The sequence below is a fragment of the Pholcus phalangioides genome, unplaced genomic scaffold (genome assembly GCF_987345545.1).
Source record: "Pholcus phalangioides strain wild (caught in Gottingen) unplaced genomic scaffold, Ppha-v1.0 ptg000017l_1, whole genome shotgun sequence".
Classification (NCBI taxonomy): Eukaryota; Metazoa; Arthropoda; class Arachnida; order Araneae; family Pholcidae; genus Pholcus; species Pholcus phalangioides.
Window position 1 is genome coordinate 34465982 of NW_028301610.1, and position 22052 is coordinate 34488033.

General features: G+C 39.1%; 1 protein-coding gene across 6 annotated transcripts in view; it reads right to left on the reverse strand.

Annotated features, from left to right (window-relative positions):
- Positions 1 to 15200: 15200 nt before the first annotated feature.
- Positions 15201 to 22052, reverse strand: part of LOC149072949 (uncharacterized) — a 47520-nt gene continuing 40668 nt past the window's right edge. For 2 of the 6 annotated variants that reach the window (XM_089247437.1, XM_089247436.1), the window contains exon 5: positions 15201 to 15390. In XM_089247437.1, coding sequence (XP_089103563.1) covers positions 15218 to 15390 — 173 coding nt within the window. In that variant the 3' untranslated portion in view covers positions 15201 to 15217. Of the gene's footprint in view, positions 18569 to 22052 lie in introns of all 6 variants that reach the window. The other 4 variants (XM_089247438.1, XM_089247435.1, XM_089247440.1 and 1 more) reach the window with 3 other exon arrangements.

The window sequence follows — 22052 nt, forward strand, 5'->3', positions numbered from 1 at the left end:
TGCACACACTCTGGGTCACTCACATGCTTGCACACACTCTGGGTCACTCACATGCTTGCACACACTCTATGTCACTCTTTTAGTTACTCACATGCTTGCACACACTCTATGTCACTCTTTTAGTTACTCACATGCTTGCACACACTCTATGTCACTCTTTTAGTTACTCACATGCTTGCACACACTCTGGGTCACTCACATGCTTGCACACACTCTAGGTCACTCTTTTAGTTACTCACATGCTTGCACACTCTTTTAGTCACGCCCGTGCTTGCACACTCTTTTAGTCACGCACGTGCTTGCACACTCTTTTAGTCACGCACGTGCTTGCACACTCTTTAGGTCAGTCACTGGCTTCACCCTTCGCCCTCTAAGTTACTATTTTGTTTACTCACTGACCTGACCCCTAACTCTCTCTGTCACTCTGAGATGATTCACATGCTTTCACACATTTTGGGTCACTTCCATGCTTGCACATTCTTTCAGTCAAAAAATACGCATTTGAAAGTACACAAAAAAAAAAATCATGTATGAATTAAAAATACAGAAATATGCAGTTTTTTTAAATATGGCTTAAAAATTCTTCAATATTCACTAAAGGAAATATACATTATATGTATATCGAAAATATACATGAAATGAAAAAATATGCTGCATTTTGAAAAATGCTGAAGTTTTCCTAAAAATGATAAACATGTCCAAAAAGGAAAAATAAGCATAAAAAGAGAAATATGCACGAAAATAAAAAGAAAATATATGTATTAAAAGCACTGAAGTATGGCCTAACCTATGCGCAAAAAATAAACATATTTGCTTAGAAGTGCAGAAATATGCATTTAAAAGTGCCCTAAAATTTGCACTAAAATGAATAATAATCATTGGCAAAATATTTTCTTGAAAATGTTAAAGATTTTTGATTAAATTTGAAGCATAGAAAGATAGAACTAATCTTGCACACATTAGTACAGGGGTTCTTAACCCATGAGTCGCGACCCAAAACTAGGTCGCAGGGGCTTTCGAGATGGGCCATTGTCCGAATCCAAACAGTCCTAATCCACTAACAGACGGGAGCTCTGAGCTTTTGTTCCGACCGAAACTTGATTCGCAGGGACTTCTGAGGAAGGTCGTACGAATCTACTTACAGCAGGGGCTGTAAGTAGATTCGTACCGGATCGTAGCTTATGATCCGGGCTGTAGACATTACTAATGTGAATTACAAGGGATGAATAATTTTATCAAGTTCTGCCTGCGGATCACCTATGCCAACATAATTCCGCCCCTGATCGCGACTCGAAATAATTAAGAACCCCTGATATAAAGCGACTTCAAGGAAAGAAGAGAACCTCCAGAGGACTCTTGGCTACAAAAAAAAGCACGAAATCTTCATGGACAAAAAAAATTATTTACAAGTTTCTCTGACTGCTCCGACTGGACACATCTACTGCCTCTCGCAGTCTGTGCGTCGTGTAGACTGTTTACTGCAGTGCAGAGCAGCTTCTCCTGTATGTCCTTCTTCAACTGGTTTCTCAGCTCGTTGATAACCACTTTTGAAACTTCATAGGTCGTATCGATGATTTCCGTGTAGTTTGACCAGATCTTGTATTTTTGTAGACTCAAAAATGGTGAAGGACATCGTTCTTGCTCGGAAAGTGGTTGACCAACTACTTCTGAAAATACAGCAAAAAAACAATAATTTTGTTGCGTCATGTTTAACCAAACATTAATTATATTTTGTCATTTAATATATTTTCGAAAAAACATCAACATGAAAACAGAGGCGTATTCTCATGGGGGGGGGGGGGAGGATGCCAAAGCGGCTGTAGCACAGGGCGATAAGTAAGTTTGGAAGGGCAGCAAACAAGTTTGGGTAGGGAAGAAAATTAGAGTTGGATGGTATAGAAAGGGCGGTGAAACCGAAAATATGTCTGCCTCTGCCTACAGCAGGGGTGCTCAACCTTTAGGAGAGTGCGGGCCACTTCATTGATTGGAAAAACGTGTCGTGGGACTACTTAAGTAATCTGGAACAGCTCCGCAGATCACCTTGAAATGTGCCGTGGCCGCTTGAGTGATGTAGAACACCGCCGCAGGTAACTTAAGTGACGTGGACTTGCACCGTGGGCCGCTTAAGTGACCTGAGTTATCCGTAAATATGCCGCGAGTCAAGTAAGTGATCTGTAAATGTGCTGCGGGCCACTCTAGTGATCTGGAACTGTGCCGCGGGTTGCTCAAGTGGTCTGTGAATATGAAGTGGGTCGCATAAGTAGTCTGTAAATGAGTCGCTTTGTTCATTTTCACAAAACTATGTTTGATATGAGATCACGAGCCACATGAGATGACTCCGAGGGCCACATTCGCCCCGCGAGACATTGGTGGAGCATGTATGGCCTAGAGAGCGAGGGACCATGTCAGTGATCGATCAAAGGAGTGACATGGAAAGGGTGCATGCATGTGAGTGACCAAAACAGCGTTCAAGTGTGTAAATGACCGAAAGGGTGATGTAGAGCAGTGGTTCTCAACCTCTTTTAGCTTATGGCCCACTTTGAACCACATTTTCTTCTCGTGCCCCCCCCCCCCTCGTCTTACCTAGGGCCCCCACCCTCATGAAGGAACGAAAAACCTTATACTTACTGAATTTAGTTTAGTCCAAACTAAATTTATAATGAACAAAAATTTTATAGATAAGATCAATTTAAGTGGGGGAAGGGGAGATTGCCAGATTTCTTAAGGGACAAATTATAAGGGAATAATAGGTATGTGCGAAATTCTGGACGATCCAACGAACCTACACAATAAATCGCCTCTACCGACACATCATTATGGGTCTGCACCTTACCGTGGGCTGAAGTTCAGTGAACTTCCTTCTTTTGGGGGTTCTATGCATGGCCGTCTCACTATAATGATTCCCCGGGCAAAATTATATTCTGGGGTGCCCCTATACGAAATCGAAACTGCTTACATATTTACACTCAAAAATTATTGTACCATATGTGACCATGAAGGGCCTCCACGAGCATCCCAAGCCATGCCCACATAGGTTTAGATGGCTCCTGCTTCATGGACAGCTTTGCTGGATTCTGAAATTTTAGTCACACTTTTCCCCCCACATATTTCACTATATGTTATAATTTCTTCATATACCTCTGCGGGCCCCCCTTCACCACTTGTCATGACTCCCCCTTTCATCTGATTTTCACTCGTGGCCCCCTTAGAATATCCCAGAACCGCAAGGGGGCCATATGGCCCCAGGTTGAGAAACACTGATCTAGAGAACGAGATGCCAGGTCGGTGAGTGACAAAAAGGGTGTGCAATTATGTGTATGACTGAAAAAGATCATACGGATTAATGATCTTCAAAAAAGGATTTTATTCAAATGAGGCTCATTTGAATAAAATGTTAATAAATTAATTTGAATAAGCAATGATCTGTAGCATCCATTGAAATTAATATTCAAAATATGCCCCCAATTAAGAGAAATTGGAGATTTCTCGTGCACACACTTCCACGCTTTTCTGAAGGTAAGAATTTTTTCAAACTTTTTCAAATTTTAAGAATGAGCATTGAATTGTCCGGCAGAATAGATTACGAACGTGTAAAACTAAAGCAGAGAGTACTATAACTCAATATTCTTTTTCTCAACGGCCGAATACGCAAATACAATGCTCTACCTCGGCTAACGAAGATAAATCGTCCCACAATCACATTCGTAAGCTGAGCTGAAATCTTCGTTAACCGAAACGCAATTTCCCATAGGTTTCTAAGAAAAATCATTTAATTTGTTCCATCTACTGCCCAAAATTTGAAGATAAGTTTCATAAAAAGGCTGTGGAAAAAGACAAAAACTGACTGAAATCATAATTGTATATATGAGAATTTACAAAAAGATGAGAAATTGAGGATCAGTTCATTTTACACTATGTACACAACCATAGACATAGTATACCATACAACATATTTTAATATAGTCACTACGTATTCCCAAGAGATCTTTACGATCTGTCCATGGAATTTGTAAGTGTGTTATTCTTACTCTATATACACAACTCAAGTCGGGACATTGGTGTTCACCTATGAGATGTGATTGGCTCTATTCTGTCTCACGCATGCAGATGAAAAAAAATATAAGCTTCTAGAACCGTGGTTCCATGAGCGGATATACCGCGGGGTGTGGGTGGCATTACTCCCCCCCCCCTCCCGCAGCGTCAAGACATTCTAGGTGGAGCCGATTGATCCAATGTGCATGCATATATATGAATTGATATCATCAGCATCATCATACCCCAAGCAATCATCATCGTGCCCCTTCCCAGACATTCAAATATATCTACGCCTATGAGTAGTTCTCAGACTTTCGTGACCCGCAGCTCCTTTGTTCAATTCATGTTTCATCCGGCGGCTCTCCAGAATAGTTTCGTAGATATTTTCACTTATAAACGAATCACTCCAAAACATTGATAGGCACACAAATCGAGATTGCCGCGACGACCACTTTGAGAAACACTGTCCTAGATTGTCTTGACTGCTCAGTTTGATGCTAAAGAGTCTCGCACTGGAAGGAACGTGTATCATATCATTTTTATGTCAAGAATCTTACTCTGTGCGCTTCAAGTCAACAGAAGTTCAAACATTCTAGTGACTTTTTTTAGTACACCTCTCTTCTCTTAGCATAATCTTTTAGTTTACATGAACATCATTGCGACGCCCCTGCAAGTCGCAACACACACTTTGGCCACTGGGTGCATCCATATCAACAAAAATGTTCGTTCGTCGAATTCGTATTCGTTTTAGCCAAGTCTTTCTTTTTTTTTTTTCTTTCAAACCGAGCACAACTGCGGTCTATCGCCACGGGCGATTTACTACCTAGTGAGTTGTGTAGAAAGTGTAAGTCTGTGTGTATGTGCACCTAACAGTGTGAGTGCGTATCTAATGCAGGATTTTCCAACTGGTGCCCCGCGGAACCCTAGTGTTAAAGAGAGCATTTTTGGCGTTCCGCGGAATCAAAAGTGACGGAACCCTAAAGATCCCGTAACCCTGAGAGCTTCAAAACTTTTCTTGTTACTGTCTCACCTGAAGCAATGTTTTATTTTTATGGAGAACGTGCTGGAAAAAAATTTTCGATGATCGACGACGATGAGATGCTTACGTCGGACGCACAACCGCAATTGGTGTAGTGGTATGGAGAGAAAAAGTGCCAATCGTGAAGGAAGAAGACCGAACTTGGCTTCTAATGGGATTGAATATTTCAGTTCATTTTTAAGAAGTGACAACCCGCTGCTGGCGGAGAAATGCACTTTGGTTTGGTGTTTGGCATATAACTGACCGTTAGAAAAATGACACGTCACAAAATTTTGAAAGCTTATAACTCACTCAATATTCGTCCGATCGAAAAACGGAAAAAACACTTTTCTATATAAGTTTTTCACAAGGAATCACGTGTGTAATTATTGGGCGGTCAATAGTTACCACCTCTATATCATTATTATTATGATCATTATGTAATATTACTATTAAATCATATATTTTAGTGTCACGCGAGCAGACTAAATAAAAGCGAAATCATTAATATATATAATATCGTTAGTTTTTCATATTTTACCAATCTAATTCTGTTTTAAGTGATGGCAGCATAATGCCATCTTGGTGACAAGGCTTATTGAGGTAACCTTACCTCAGATTACCTCAATAGCTCAGTGCCTTTGCTGAACATAACGCAAAGGATTCTGGGACTGTTTTTCATTGGGAACAATAAGCATTGCGTTGTACGGAGATTTTAGTTTGATATGACTGCTTTTGTGTTTTTTTTTTTTTTTTTGCCACACGCATCGACCAATAGCCGTCGAAATTTTCAAAAAATTATCTGTTTCTGCTCTATTTAGAGGATTTAGAGGTCTGTTTTCGAGTTGGGAAAATTATTGTTGTGATCTTGTCAGAACATGGTTAGCGTGTACATCCACATCAACGAAAATGTTCGTTCGTCGAATCCGTATTCAAATACAAATACAACGCCACAACAGGCAAATTGCCCAACGAGGTGGCTGACTTAAGAACGTCATGGATCCCCGAGCCATTTTTTGGAGGCCCTACCTACTACTGCTACACCACACATGCACCCCCCCCCCGCGGAACCCCCCAACGAATCGGTACATGCGGGAATGTGCGTGTACGTGTAGTGCAACCTGACGTAAAGTTTGTTTCTGTGTAATGCTTGTTATGTGTAGTGCTGTCATCTGCCCCCAGTTTTTCTAACTATGAGTGAAGTGTTATGGTTGAATGATTTACCGCTGTAGGACTGTTGCTCTCTGTGGCGAGACTTTTTAACGGGAAGATCGGCTCGCATTTGCGCCTTCAAGTTGGGAACCACAGAAAACCAACTTCAGCCGACCACCACTGTAGGGTTCGAACCCGGATCCTCGCATCACGAGTCCGGCACTATAACCACTCGACCACCACAGCGGCTTTGAGCAGTATGAGCAATCAACAGTCATTTCCCAAGTACCTCTCACAAGCTCTTCTGACTAAAACAACTTTTCTGCTGTGAAAGTCACAAGTTGGTGAATTTACTGCTGTCCAAAACACTCGCACGATAACATACTCAGAAATGCTTATCCTGAAGTTGAGTGACACATGATGAAGATTGCACATGATTACACTAAGTACACATGCAGGGTATTGCTAATGCAAAGCTCGCTTTCAATGTATGTACACCGTCTAGTATTTTTGCAAAATATTTTCACTTTATTTATTACATCAAAATCTTTGACTGACAAAATTAACTTTTTCATACAAAAGAAAATCGAAACTGATACGGATGAACGCACTATTATTTGTGAATAGGCAAAGATGTGTTATGTAATTAAATATTACTGATCTACGAACATTTCTACAAATTAAACAGTTTCATAGCTGAACAATATGCATCATGTATTTTGATACATACAATGTATATATCAATTGCATATAGCATATGTAATTAATTTCAAAAGAAAAAAATTTCAAAAAAACATAACATTCTTAAATTTTTAAATATATATACATTTTTGCAAATTCTTTAAGAAATATACTCAAATGTAGAAAAACTATATTTAAAACGAACGGTGGAGATAGAATTTATGTCAATTCATATAACATCAATATGGCATGATGATGTCAATTCATATAACATCAATATGGCATGATGATGTCAATTCATATACGCAAACATAGGTGTAACCAGAATTTTCTCATGGGGGGGGGGGGGGGGTTTCAATTTTTTCTTCTTCTCGGGGGAGGGTGGGGATTTCCGTTTTTCCGTGCAAAATAGCACTATAATCTCGGCTTGGAGGGGGTTAGAGCCCCTCCCCCCGTTGCTTACGCCAATATACGCAAATACATTAGATCAGTCGGCTTTAACTTTGACGCTGGGGTCATTGCCCCCGCCCTATTCCCCCCTATCTCCTCCCATGTTCGTTAGCCGTGGCTGAAAAACCACGACAAAGTCTTTGTTATCCGAAAAATTCGGATTCCAAAGTGTTCGTTATCCGAGGTATTTAAAAGACGGTTGATGCTGCCATCTGTTAGAGATTGATTCAAAAATGAAAATAAAAAAATAAGCGCCCTCTATATATGGATGAGATATAAAATAGTTTTGGTTAAAGGTCAGGTTATACGAATTCCCCCCTTCACGGCGGAAATTTAAAATCCCCTTTCCATTGATATCAATTCTTGAAGTGGAGGATTTTGAAAAAGAAAAAACTAAAAACGCGGTTACATCTCACAATATCATAAGGAAAAGGGATAGTAACAATAATGAATGATAGATAGCGTGCATTCGAAGCGTTTATTATTTCCCCAACAGATGGAAGCACGCCGATTTCGTCAAGACACCTGTTAGTATGGTTGCTAGATTCTTAAATTGATAAAGGAGCACGTCTGCGGTATAGCCACCAGCCAGGGCCGTCTTAAGAGCATCATGGGCCCCCGGGCCAAGTGATTTTTCTGAGGCCCTACTAGGCAAATTCTCGAAAATTTCAACCAGATCTCATTTTTGTGAGGCCCCCAGGCCGTGGCCGGGTGGGCCCATGCCTTCAGACGGCATTGCCACCAGCATCACTATCCAGTGGCGGATCATGATTTTGGGAGGCCCCAGGCGCAACCTGATCTGGAGGCCCCCCTATCAGGGGCGGATTAAAGGTAGGGGCTGTCACCCCCCCCTCCAGAGCAGAAAAATTAAATGGAAAAAAAAATGTTTTCTACGTTTTTGACTGAATAACAAACCAAGAAAATAAATTTGCTTAAAAAAGGGGGAAAATTCAGAATTTTTTCCAAAAAAAATCAGAACCGTCCTGAAAAATTGAACACATGGTCACAACCACCACCACCACCCACAAATTTGCGTTTATCCACCACTGCACCCTTTTGGCCCTAATAAGAACGAGATGGTTCACTAAAATGAACAATATTATGAAAATCATAACTTTTTTTTATTTTTGCATCACCAAAACCATAAACACAAAAATAAGATAAGGAAATATAATGATATTCTCTGGTACTAGATGAAAAATAATCACACTCCCATTAAAAAAAATAATCACAGTAAAATTCTGCATCATATTTTTAGTAATCTAAGATGTCCGTCCTGGTGCCTTCAGCCACACGGCAAAAATGGAGATCCGTCATAGTTTTAGTAATTTAATATTACTGATTAATAAAGATTTGATAATATCTCAAATGTAATATATTTGATTTGATATAAAGATACTGATAATATTTAATAGAAAAACATTTCTTCAATAGAGGGAAGAAATTATATCAGAGTAAATATAAGAATTATATTTTTAATGGAAGAAATTAGTTCAGAATGAATTAAAATTATTGTCAATGAAAGAAATTATTAAAAAAATTTTTTTTAGAAATTATTATTTTTTATTTGTTTGTTCTATTTTATTTTTACTATTATTATATTAATTATTATTATTTTCTCTTTCAGCCACCTCGTTGGGCACTCTGCCTGTTGTGGCCTTTGCCTTTGTATTATTTGTATTCAGAGTGAATAAAAATCTTCTATATTATGCCCCCCCCCCGTTTCGTTTAATAACGAAAAATGCCACAGTATAACATTGTGGCCCGCGTACTTTATAAAATGTTTCAATATGGCCTGCTATGCCTCAAAGGTTGAAGACCCCTGCAGTAGACTATCGCTAATCCGGTACGTATTAGACCACGGTGTGCCAGATTTTACCGAAATTGCTGGATTAACTTTGAAGAAACCCATTGAAATAATATATGAAATTTCGTGCAAAGACATAGTCAGGACTTGATCAGCAATTAAGAAATATTAGAACGTGTTAAGGGGTTAGGGCATCAGGAGAAAAGTGACACCACACCACCTAAATATCCTGGACTACTGGACGTGCTGGATTAGAGCACGACCGAATTCTCGAGAGACTACTGTAGTTGAATTGAAATGCTCAAATAAAAATTTATCAGATAATTTATATATTTTTTAGTTTTGCTTACCGTTATTTTTGGAGATTCTGCAATCTAAATCCTAAAGGAAATCTTGAGGATCGGCATGAAAATTTTTTTCATTACAATAACACACATTACAATTGCATTAACAATAAACACTTTTCGGTCTGACACAAAGATGTTGTCTACCCAAGCCTCCTTGACCAATCCAAAAATGTAGCTCTTTTTTTTTTAGAAAGAAGGAAAAGAAACTCCCTTGATTTTTTTCAGCCGGGGAGGGAGTGTTAAAAGAGAAACAGAAAAATCACGTGATTCAGAATGCATGTCATTCAGCATTCATTTCAAACCCCACTTTTTTTTTGTCATATGGTCGTATGGTTCCAGTTATAGATTGCAAATGTATATGTTATTTGAACCAGCTTATAGTCATGGCCCCCACATCCTGATGCGGGGCCCCTAGGATGGGACCTTTGGCGGGCCCCCAGGCTAGACTTTTCACGGGGCCCCTTTATAGTGAATTTATGGCATGAAAAAACAAAAAAAAATATGAGAATCGTCCCGGGCCCCAGGGCTGGAGCCCTGTCAGCCTCCCCCTTGTGGGGGCCATGCTTAGTACATGCTATAGTATTTCATTCAAACAAGTGGGAGACAAAATCACAATAAGAGCTCTACTACATTCATTTTAATTAGTACGAGTGTCTCTTCCTGTCGATGTCGCCGCCTGCCGATAGCCATCTTGCCATCCATTATACTGTATACAAAAGCTTACACCAAAGCTGTCGTATTATCGGCGCCCATAAAAGCATTTAATACTGTGGAATGAGACATCTGTTTATGCCTTCACTCCAATTTTCATTTCGGACAGACATTAGGACCTGCTGTTCTCACCCCTCCTCCTGCTTGTGCCCTTAGGGAAATACTGTTTGAAAATGACCCTCCCTGAATGATCGCTTTACAATGTCTATTCTTTCTTTGTCGGGGAAGAACTGGCCCTTGAGAGCTGCGTCTTGTAAATTGTTCTTTTCTTTCAGTTCCCGTTTTTCACGTACAGTGTACATAAAAAAAAAAAAATTGCGGTTAAAAAAGAAAAGGGAGAGCAGATACTGTACTTAGTTCAAGAGATTTGTTGATGCGCATGTAAATTCATATGTAGGATGAAGCACACAACTATTTGGAGGCCCCCCGCTCTGCCGAGGCCCCAGGCGCGCGCCTCATGCGCCTGTGCGGTAATCCGCCACTGTCACTATCACGTTGTCGGTTGCGATTGGCTCCGCCATTTTTTTCCCCCGTCCTCTTACTCTACTCTCTTGTTTACAACGGCGAGTAACTCCCGCTATAAGAAGTTTTTCAATATTTTTCTTTCTTCTTTGCTTCTGCTACTGATGAAGGAACTTCATATAGTTCCGAAATGCGTATAGCCGTGTTCGTTTTGGAATTTTGGGTATATCGAAACGTCGATTATTGAATTGTATTACCTTCTTTAGTGAAAAGTACCGGATTTGAGTTATACATAGAATTGACGAATGAGTATTGGGGTGGAGTGGGATCAACTGAAAAACTGAGCAGAAAGCCAAATTGAATTCAGTAGCAATATCCGAAGGGGACGAGACGTTTTTATTTGAGATAAGTTGGTCCAACAGATTTAGGTCTGAGGAAGTACCAAAATTTGGTAGGATTTATTTTTAAGTAATTTGGTAAAGAGTGGGAGGTACTGTTGTAGGGATTTGTTATAATCTACCGAATAAGGGATCCAAATAGGATCTCTAGGCCCCTAATATTTATCACTCCCATGCTCACACTCTCTTCTGGTCACTTCTATGCTCATACACGCGCGCTTTTGTTTTCTCGTTGATTTGGTCCCTCTTTCTTCAAATCACTCTTTTGAAATGACAATCTGAGTTTGAAATGACCTGCTGATTCAAGGCAGGGCAGTCTTAAGAGTATCATGGGCACCCGGGCGAAGTGGTTTTTCGGAGGCCCTACCTGGTAAATACTAGAAAATTTCAATCCGATCTCATTTTCGTGAGGCCCCCGGGTCATGCCCAGCTGGGCCCTTGCGTTAAGACTGCACCGATTCAATGGCTTTCCGATGTGAGTCATATCTGGACAATGGCATAAAAAAAAATAACGCACAAGTCGCATATTTTTACATCGTTACTTCAGATTTAATCTGATTACAAGACAAGTTCACAAACCGAATAATTTTTTTGTTGCTCGTATACCGAACTGCTCGCAAACTGAGGCGTTTGTAAATCGGGGGTTGATTGTATATACTTTAATTGCATAGGCGCCGGAACCTAGGGGGGGGGGATGAGGCCATCTGAGCCCCCACCCAATAGTTTCTGATAAAACAACGGAATGCCCACTCCCTCTTCCTCGTAAGCGCTCGAGTACCGTATATACGGGACGACCACCCAAGTTGTCGCCTGACGTCAATAAAAACGTTTTTTGGAAGTCATAAAATATCTCAAACATGACGTGATAAAATGGTCATTATGTCCATTTTGGAAACGTCAAAAAATGACCATTTGCAAATAGTTATACTTTCAGAAGATACGTGGTTCGTTCTCGGATTGTCCCTATGTATCTCACGCCATGCCTTTACCGATCGCGCTATCGTAGCAATAACCAGCTGGTGTTATTTAATGAGGACTTTAAAACTATTGATTAGTTATATTACAATTGCCGTTTAATCTCTTGCTGAGTTTAGCCGATGGCAGTTATTTTTTCGTTTTATTTTATTTTTTTATCCATGAAAAATATAGCAATATAATTATTATAATTATTTGCGTTGTTTATAATTATCGAAAAAAAAAGTTTTTAAAAAATTAATTTTTTTAGCTCAATGAATTCGTTGCATCTTTTTGAATTTTTGACAGATTTCACAGATCTTCTGATCGTCCGTAAAAAACATGATATGGATGCAATTATAATTTATATAACGTACGTTGATAAATTTATATGAACTCATTATATATTACTCATTGAAAAATTTTGCATTTCCATTCAAAACAAAATCGCAATCAAAAGTACTTCATTTATCTTGTGACAACCAGTAACGAATAGGCCTAGGGTAATTTTGAAACACCCTCTGAAGGTTCATTAACAGACATTTTGGATAATTTTGATATTTTCATCCGGAACAGAATTTTTCAGTTGGAAAAAAATTCGTGATTTTTATGACGCAAAATCACGTCATTTCATGACCTTCATGGCTAATAAGGTCATGAAATGACCTGATATTTCATTTGGGTCATTAAGAATCACGTTATTTCCTGACCTTTATTGTTCGTGGTCATCAAATGACTTTGAAATGGCGTGATTTTTTGACTGACGTCATTCAGAGAAAATGACCAAATTTTCACGTCATATTTGACGTCAGGCGACTACTTGGGCAGCAACTTTCAGGCCCTCCCCCAATGTTTTCTTCATGTCGGCACCTCTTTTTAATTGCACGTTCCGAACAACATTATATATTTGGCTGGCTTAATAAAAAAAATTTGAAATTATTCAACGGATATTTTTTTTTAAATTAACACTTGATCTCTTGTTTAGTTTTTCCATACAATCACTTTTTGAACGAAACTTGTAACGTCATTTTCTCAAATTTCCACAACAGATGGCGTCACTGTACTCACCAAAAAAATCACGGCCACCGCAATTATTTTTAAACTAAAACAGAACCGATAAAAAAAAAGTATTCAAAATACTGATCCGCTCTTGAAAATCAATCCTCTTCAAATTTTTCCCACAATCTGGTCTGGTTTATTGCTTTGCGGATTTCGCCTGGAGCATGGCGAGGTTTTCTTTGACCAAGAAACTTGTATTTTGCTACATTCTCTTTTTCTCTCTCTCATTGGCATTTCTGTAAATTTTCATAGTTTGGGGGTGTCTTTTTCTTTCGGAAGCATTGCATTTCTGCCCAGAGGCGATTTCCCCACTTTACACGACTATTGCTGAGCATGGTATTCTCAAAATGGGTGTTGCGATTTCCTTTTTCCAGAGAGGTTTTTCGGACTGTCTTTTTCATATTACCCTGGGGCAAAATTTGCCGTGATTAGAATGGCAAGCAATAGAATAGCATCTGCTGTGCTTAGAGGCAGCTTGATTTCTTCTATTCTGGGAATTTCGACGGTGATTGATTCCTGGACCAATCCTAATAATAACGTGATCTCTTGGGATTACGTTAACTTAAAAAAAAACGTATAAATGTGTGAGAAGAAAACCCAAAAAAACTGGAGGAGGAGAGAAATATATTTTAGAGTGAAGAAAAATAAATTTCCCAGGAAAAAAAAAAATCATAATTCCAGAAACCTGAAAAGGAGGACAAAAGGGTTAATTTTCCGAAACCTAGAAGGACGTTTGAAATGACATAAAAAAAGGATGTCTAGTAACGCTATGTACTGATTAATTTGACTTTATTTTGTGTGCTAGCAAAAATCAATGTCATTCTCATTATGTAATTTACTGCCATCTATTGGACGTTATTTCAAGTGATAATAAAGATTCAAGTTCCTTGTATATTTTACCGCCCTCTATGGGTAGTATAAAAATGTTCCGAGTCGTCAGTAGAGTAGCGTGACCAAATAACCCGTAATTTTTGGGATATCCTGATATTCTTTTCGTGATTTTAGCCTTCCTAAGTTTCCCGTTATTTCCAACAAAAAGCAGCTTCAAGAATTAATTTTCCAAACTTCAAAACTGTATGATAGTTATGGGTACACACAAATCTCATTTTCAACGGAACGCGTTTTTTCGTAGATTTCATTTTAATCCACCGCGATTTGCAGAAGCGTTTCATTTCCCGCTATTGGAAATTATCATAGCCGCAAGTAGATACTTGGTTAGCTGGGGTAAGTACGCATTTTAGCATCCCGTGTAATGTGAAAGGAGCAGTTAAAAGAGCAAGGGTTCTTAACCTTTTTCAGTCGCGGGGCAAAATCACCAACGCTACCTACTTTACGACGCATGGCTCTATTTCGGATACAAAAATGCTTAATAAACATTACTTATTAACAAAATGTTTGATTTGATATACGATCCATCTCGGAAGCCCTTGCGACCTACGTTTTGCTTTCAACCCATAGGTCAAGAACTCCCGAGTCAGAGGGTGAATTCAGAGCCTCCTCTGGTCCAGCGCCCTGCTGCTTCCCCCCCTGGGGAGGCTCAGAAAATAATTCCTGCGATTTTAGGAATATATAAAAAGTTGGCAACTTTATTTTTCCAACTTTTAGTTTCTTTTTTTGGCGACAGTTAGCGACGTGCATTTGGATCCAACGAGGTTAGAAGGATACTATATGGAGTCTCACACACATTCATAGCTTCACTATTTGGATCCCAAGTTCCCGTATGAAGTGGAATTATTAATTTACCGTGGGAGTGATCAAAGAAAAGCAACATCTTCGATCCACTAAAATTTCACTTTTGAGCTGAAATTATTTTGGAAATTACTGATTTAATTACTCATAATTTTAACATTTTAATCAAAATAATTACTACAGTATTTATGGACAACCAGGTGTCGTTTAAAACGGAAGTATAATAAAAACTAATCACATAAAATTGAAATCGCTATTCATTTCTTGAGATTTTTCTTCCTAACATCTGAGACTAACCAACCGAATTTTATTAGCACAACTACAGTATTCCTGAACATGGAAACTAAGTTTACTCACATTTTAGCATATGTTCATTATTTATGTGAAAAACATGCAAGAACGTATTTCACGAAAAGAAAGTAAAAAAATTAACACTTTAAAATATTAAAATATTTTATTTTTCTTCACATAATATACAAAATTTTATTCCAACAATAAATTTGCATAAAAAACATTGAATAAAATTTTCGAGATCTTTATTTCGTTCAATACATAAACTTCCATTTGCAAATTCGAGCTGGCCATCAAGAATGCTTGCATACATGTTTATCGATATTCGTTTCCAAACTATTTACGGAGACAAAAGTTACATAATATATGAAACCATTAAAACTAACTAAATTCTAAAAACTATAATTACACATACATATATTTATCTACTAACTAACTGTGCATCTGTAAAGTAATTCAAACCACTATCTTTCTTCTGCAAATTGAAAGCTGGCCATCAAATTTGCTCTATGGGATTGATATCTACCGAAATCATTCTATGTGGGGGACGTCTGCCCATTCCCAGACAATAGAACCGCTCCCCAAGTTTCCAGTGCCGCTTTCCACCTCCCCATTCTGGAAGACCAACTTATCTCTTTGGGTGAGGCAATGTGAGCAAGCTTTCCTTAGCTGCATTACTAGTGACAATACCAAATTCGCCGCTCTCGTCGCTAATATCGACACAGACACTTTACGTGGTTTCCGATACAGTCGTTAATCCATCAGCGACGGGGAAATTTCAGTCACTTTCGAACCGGCTGATCCAGGAGTTTGCCGAAACCGACTCGGCAAAAATAAAGAAGTTGCTCACAGAAATTCAACTCGGAGATGATAAAACATCACAGCTGCTCCGAAAAATGCGCCAACAATATCGGGATCTCGACTAACCGATTTCATAAAAAGATATTGTGGCTGCAACGTCTTCCCACTCAAATCCAAACTGTCCTCCCGATATCGAGTGGCGAACTGGATAAACTCGCGGAACTGGATAACAAAAATCACGGAAATAAGCCGAAATACATCCGTTTGTACTCTGTTTCTCCACCACCGGATCCTGCGTAAGATGACTTGCGTGCACAAACCCCCAATACTCACCAAAAAAATGGATGAACTTGCCTCTCAGCGTGGACGTTCACCACATTGTGGTTGAAACAACTTTTTTGAAGGGGTTCCGGTTCCAGAACCAGGCGAAATTACTCCGTAATGTGCTATTGCTATCATCATCGTTTCGGTAAAAATGCTCGGCGCTGCACTACACCGTGCAACTTCAGCGCATCAAAAAACGAAGGAGCTCCGCCATAGCTGGCATGACACACGAGCTCAGAGACCAGCAGGTTGTTCATCCGTGATCGTAAAATGGGAATAAAATACCTCGTCACACTGGCAGTGAAAGTATTCCGCGATTACAATTTATTTTTCATAATTTTTTTCCACACAGCCAATCACGTTGCTTCAGCCTCTATGATAATGTGCGTAATTCTACGATATCTTCATTTTCGTATCCGATCGCGGAACATTGGCGCAAACAAGTTGTAATATTTAATTGATTATTTTTTGTTATATTTAGCCGCTGTGGTGGTTGAGTAGTCATACTCGCGTCCCGAGGTCCCGGGTTCGAACCCCACCGTCGCCACAGTGGTGGTCGGCTTAAATTGGTTTTCTGTGGTTCCAAACTTCAAGGTGCGAACGCGAGCCGATCTCTCCTTTAAAATGTCTCTCCACAGAGAGCAACAGACCTACAAACAGTACAAATGTAATTCAATCATAACATGTCACTCACTTCATTTGTGAAATATAAATGGCAGCATTGAAAAATCTCAAATACAACACTACATACGCACTCTGACTGTTAGGTATCTAGTGGTGCGGTGTATGACTCCAATATTGAATATACCAACTTGAAAATGGTTAATAACTATTTATTAAACTATTAATAATTAAACATTCAACAATTAAACAATTAAGTATTAAGAAATAATTGACAAGAATTTAGATCATCAGCACGACCCGCGTGGATGTGATGGCTAGTGACGGAGTGGTAAAGAGCAGCTATTTCCAGGTTGATTCCGGTTTATATGCGTATGGACTGCCGCGCCAGATGTACACGTCACAGCACGGTAATTTGCATACGCCACAGGATACCCCCACCGGTGGACGAGGAACTGTAGTCCTACACTTTGAATGTCACCTTTTTGCCAGAACGTAAAGTCATTCCGGACGGTTCGTGCTAAACATTTGATTTAGATAGTTCTGGATCTTCGGACGAATGCTCCAAATATGCAGGCTTCAGCCGGTCAAACGATACTGTAGACTTCCGAGTGCCAATGAGTATCGTGAAGAACTTTGGATGTCGTTTCAGGACAGCATATGGGCCATCATAAGGACACTGTAGCGGCGGTCGAACAGAGTCACGTCTCAGAAAGACGTGACTGCAGGTAGCAAGATCCTTGTGCACGAACACTGTATGGGAACCATGACGAGCCACAGGAGCAGGACGGAGTTTACTCATGAACCCCCTCAGGTTCTCTGTGAATGCGGCTCCGGAACTGCAGGTGGGTTGTGAAGGATCGAAGAACTCCCGGGCAGCTTCAAAGTTGCTCCGTACAGCATCTCCGCTGAACCGAGTCCGACATCCTCTTTTACGGTAGCTCGAATGCCTAGGAGGACAAATGGCAAGCACTGTGTCCAAGACGAGGGATGACATCGCATTGCAGATTTAGTTGTCGGTGATACCGCTCGACCATCCCATTTGACTGAGGGTGGTATGCTGTAGTATGAATCCGATCAACGCCAAGGAAATGGGCGAGGGATCGAAAGAGACGGCTTTCAAACTGAGCACCTTGATCGGTGGTTATGCGAGACGGCACACCGAACCTGGATATCCATCCGGATATGAATGCTTTTGCCACAGTCGACGCTTCGATGTCAGGCAACGGAATAGCCTCAGGCCATCGAGAGAATCTGTCGATCAGTCAAGCAGTATCGGTATCCCTGTGAGGAAGGTAACGGACCAACAAGATCCGCATGCACATGGGAAAAACGCGCACTGGGTACTGAAAAATCACTTAATGCACTGGACGAATGACAGTGTATCTTAGACTTTTGACAGGAAAGACAACTTTTACACCACTTAGCACAATCTCGAGCAAGGGAAGGCCAGATAAATCTGTCCTTGATCAGACGCACTGTTGACCGAATTCCTGGATGGGATAATTCATGTATTAGCAGGAACACATTCTTGCGAAATGCAGGTGGTATATATGGTCGTATTCTTCCTGTAGATACATCACAGTATACAGAAACTTTCGAATCGGGAAGACAATTTCTGCAGCGAAAGTCCAGTAGTATTAGATGAAATCAAGTGAGAACTCTTGGTCATCCCGCTGAGCTACAGCCAATTGAGAATAATCGATAGAATTAGGACATTCAATAGTCTCGATGCGAGACAGTGCATCGGCAACTATATTTTTCAGTCCTGAAATATGACATATCAGTCATAAATTGGCTGATGAAGTCAAGCTGATGGAATTGTCTTTGAGAACATTTCTCCAGCTTCTGACGGAATGCATGAGTAAGAGGGCGATGGTCAGTCAGAATTGTGAATGACCAGCCTTCAAGCATGTACTGAAAATATCGAACTGAAGCATAGGCAGCAAGGAGTTCCCTGTCATAAGCGCTATAACGACACACTGTTGGTGTGAGTTTCCGTGAAAAGAAACCAAGGGGTTGCCAAGAATTTGACAAATGGTGCAAAGCACCACCCAATGCAATAGAGGAAGCGTCAACGTTAAGTGTTAACGGAGCTGAAGGTGCAGGGTGAGCCAACAGTGCTGCCCGTGCAATTTCAGTTTTACATATTTCAAAAGCTTCGGAAGTTTCGGTTGTCCAGTGTATTGGAATTTTGTCACCTTTTTATACACCTTTAAAATAATTATTCAAAAGAGCTTGAGATGAAGCAGCATTCGGAATGAATCCGCGATAAAAATTGACAGTTGCCAAAAAACGTCTTAGCTCTAAAATAGTGCAAGGCTTAGGAAAATTTTGTATAATTAAAACTTTTTCCGGAAGTGGTTTAATTCCATCTGCGGATACCAAATATCCAAGAAACTGGACTTCCGATTTTCCGAAAACACACTTGTTAGCATTTATGACAACATCATAATCAGATAAACGCTGAAATAATATTTTTAGGTGTTCAATATGTTCATCCTCATCTTTAGAAGAAACTAAAATATCATCGATATAACTATGGCAAAAATCAAGACCTCTCAAAACCTGATGAATAAATCTTTGAAACGTTTGACCAGCATTATGCTGTCCAAATGTCATAGTTGTAAATTCAAAAAGATCAAATGGCGTGATGATTGCAGTTTTTGGTACATCGTCAGGATGAATAGGAATTTGATTGTAAGCCCTGACCAGATCGATGATAGAAAAAAAATTTTTACCATGAAGATCATACGTGAAGTCGTGAATATGTGGGACCGGATAACGATCGGGCAAAGTGACACTATTCAACCTGCGATAATCCCCACATGGCCGCCAATCACCAGAGCGTTTGAGACCCATGTGTAATGGACTAGCCCACGGGCTCTTAGAAGGGCGACATATGCCTTCTGCAATCATTAGGTTAAATTGTTTTGATGAACTACAATGAAAATATGAACTACATCGTGAGAAACAGTTCCATACTTAAGTGATGGTCGAATGATATCGGGAAATTGACAAAAGTCCATGAAAATCAACATCATTATACACTGTTGTTATTCCAATTGTAGAACAAAATGAAATTCCCCCCCCCCCCCAGCCACGCTACATGTAGTGCTGTCAATTAAACGGGTTTTATTTAAATCAACAAGAATTTTGAAATGTTTTAGAAAATCTGCGCCTAAAATTGCTCGATTTACGGAAGCCAAAACAAAAAGGCCAAGAAAATTTACGTCGCAAGCCAATATCAACGGTCATGATTTTTGTCCCAAACGTTGAAATTTTGCTGCCATTTGCGGCAAAAAGGGCAAAATCACGAGCTGGCTTCTTAAGACCAAAATAGGGCAAAACTGATATTACAGCACCAGTATCAACAAGAAAACTAGTTCCTGTGATGCGATCACGAACAAAAAGGAGACTTTGTTCGTGGCTAACATCGTGCGTCGCCGCTAACGATGAGCCACGCAGTTTTCAGTTTAGTTTATCCGAATTTTGAAGATCGTTAAACTGGCACAAGCCAGTACATTTTTTAGCTTTTACGCCAAAATTCAAATGATACCAACACAATCGTTTTCCTGAAAATGACCGATTTCTATAACGCTCTCCTGAACGAGATCGTGATCGTTGTAATCTTCATAACTTATTTTCAAGGGCTTCAATCCTGGCGATTAGGGCCGCAGTATCCGAATTGGACGAGACACTAGTACACGTGACTGGGGATACCTCATTTATTCTATCAGCCATAATAGCTAATTTAGATAAATCTTGATCACTTATAGACAAAATCTATTGTGTATTGTGGGGTAATCGTTTGCCAATTCGGAAGTCTCGTCATTTCCTTTTGCCATCACGGTGCAAGAAACAAATATTTATGCTATATATAAATTAACACGCTAATGTATTCAAATATGTTATATGTATACAGTCTAAAAATTCAAATAAAATCATGTATAATTATAATGCATTAAAAAATATTTTAGAGGGTATAACTATGCAGTAATAGTAACAAAATGAAAATGCACACACGCACTTACGATCGTCTCAATCGACTGTAGCACGGCGGGGCGGAAGCACACGGTTATTGACGACACGATTAATGTGACAGAACACAACCAATTTTCAATTTTTAGCACGATTAAACTTTGGCGATTCTCAAAAACGAGCGAACGCATCGGAAAACTAATGCAGCAAAGCAACGGCGATGAAGACGCACCAACCTATCAGAATTAAAAATCACGTCCGGGTCACCATCTCTAGTGGTGCGGTGTGCGACTCTAATATTGAATATACCAACTTGAAAAGGGTTAATAACTATTTATTAAACTATTAATTATTAAACATTCAACAATTAAACAGTTAAGTATTAGGAAATAATTGACATAAAAAAATTTAGGAATTTAGATCATCAGCACGACCGGCGTGGATGTGATGGCTAGTGACGAAGTGATAAAGAACAGCTATTTCCAGGTTGATTCCGGTTTATATGCGTATGGAGATGGACTGCAGCGCCAGATGCCGTCACAGCACGGTAATTTGCATACGCCACAGGTACACTTATTCCAGACTCTGCCTGGAAGATATCTCGGCAACGGGATAAGACCAGTGGCAAAGTTCTGGCGTTCATTCATGTTATAATATTAAATTGATTATTATATACTAAATTATTGATTATTATATACTAAATTATTGATTATTATATACTAAATTATTGATTATTATATACTAAATTATTGATTATTATATACTAAATTATTGATTATTATATACTAAATTATTGATTATTATATACTAAATTATTGATTATTATATACTAAATTTATTAAATACTAAAGTTTTAAGATTGGGCAAAATATAAATACATTATAAATTTGGTATAAACTGAAATATTCAAACAGCTAAAGGGACTGATCACTAAAATTTTAGTACAATATTTCTTGAATTTATCAATTCATTTTTTTGATAGCAAATCGACTAAAAATAAACAGAAAAATTATAGTATAAAAAATATATATTATGCACACCAATTAGTCGTAAACAGATATAAAATATTTAAAAATTCAAACTTGGGAAATGAAAAGATACTGAAAGACAACTGTGTTTTTTATAACATTATTGGTCTTAATTTTCTTCTGCATGCTTTTGTTATAATATTTAACTGATTTACTATATGCAGTTCTTGTATTTTAAGAGTCCACAAAATATATTGTAAAATGTATTGCATCAGCAAAGAAAATTGAATTTCTCATTTTCTA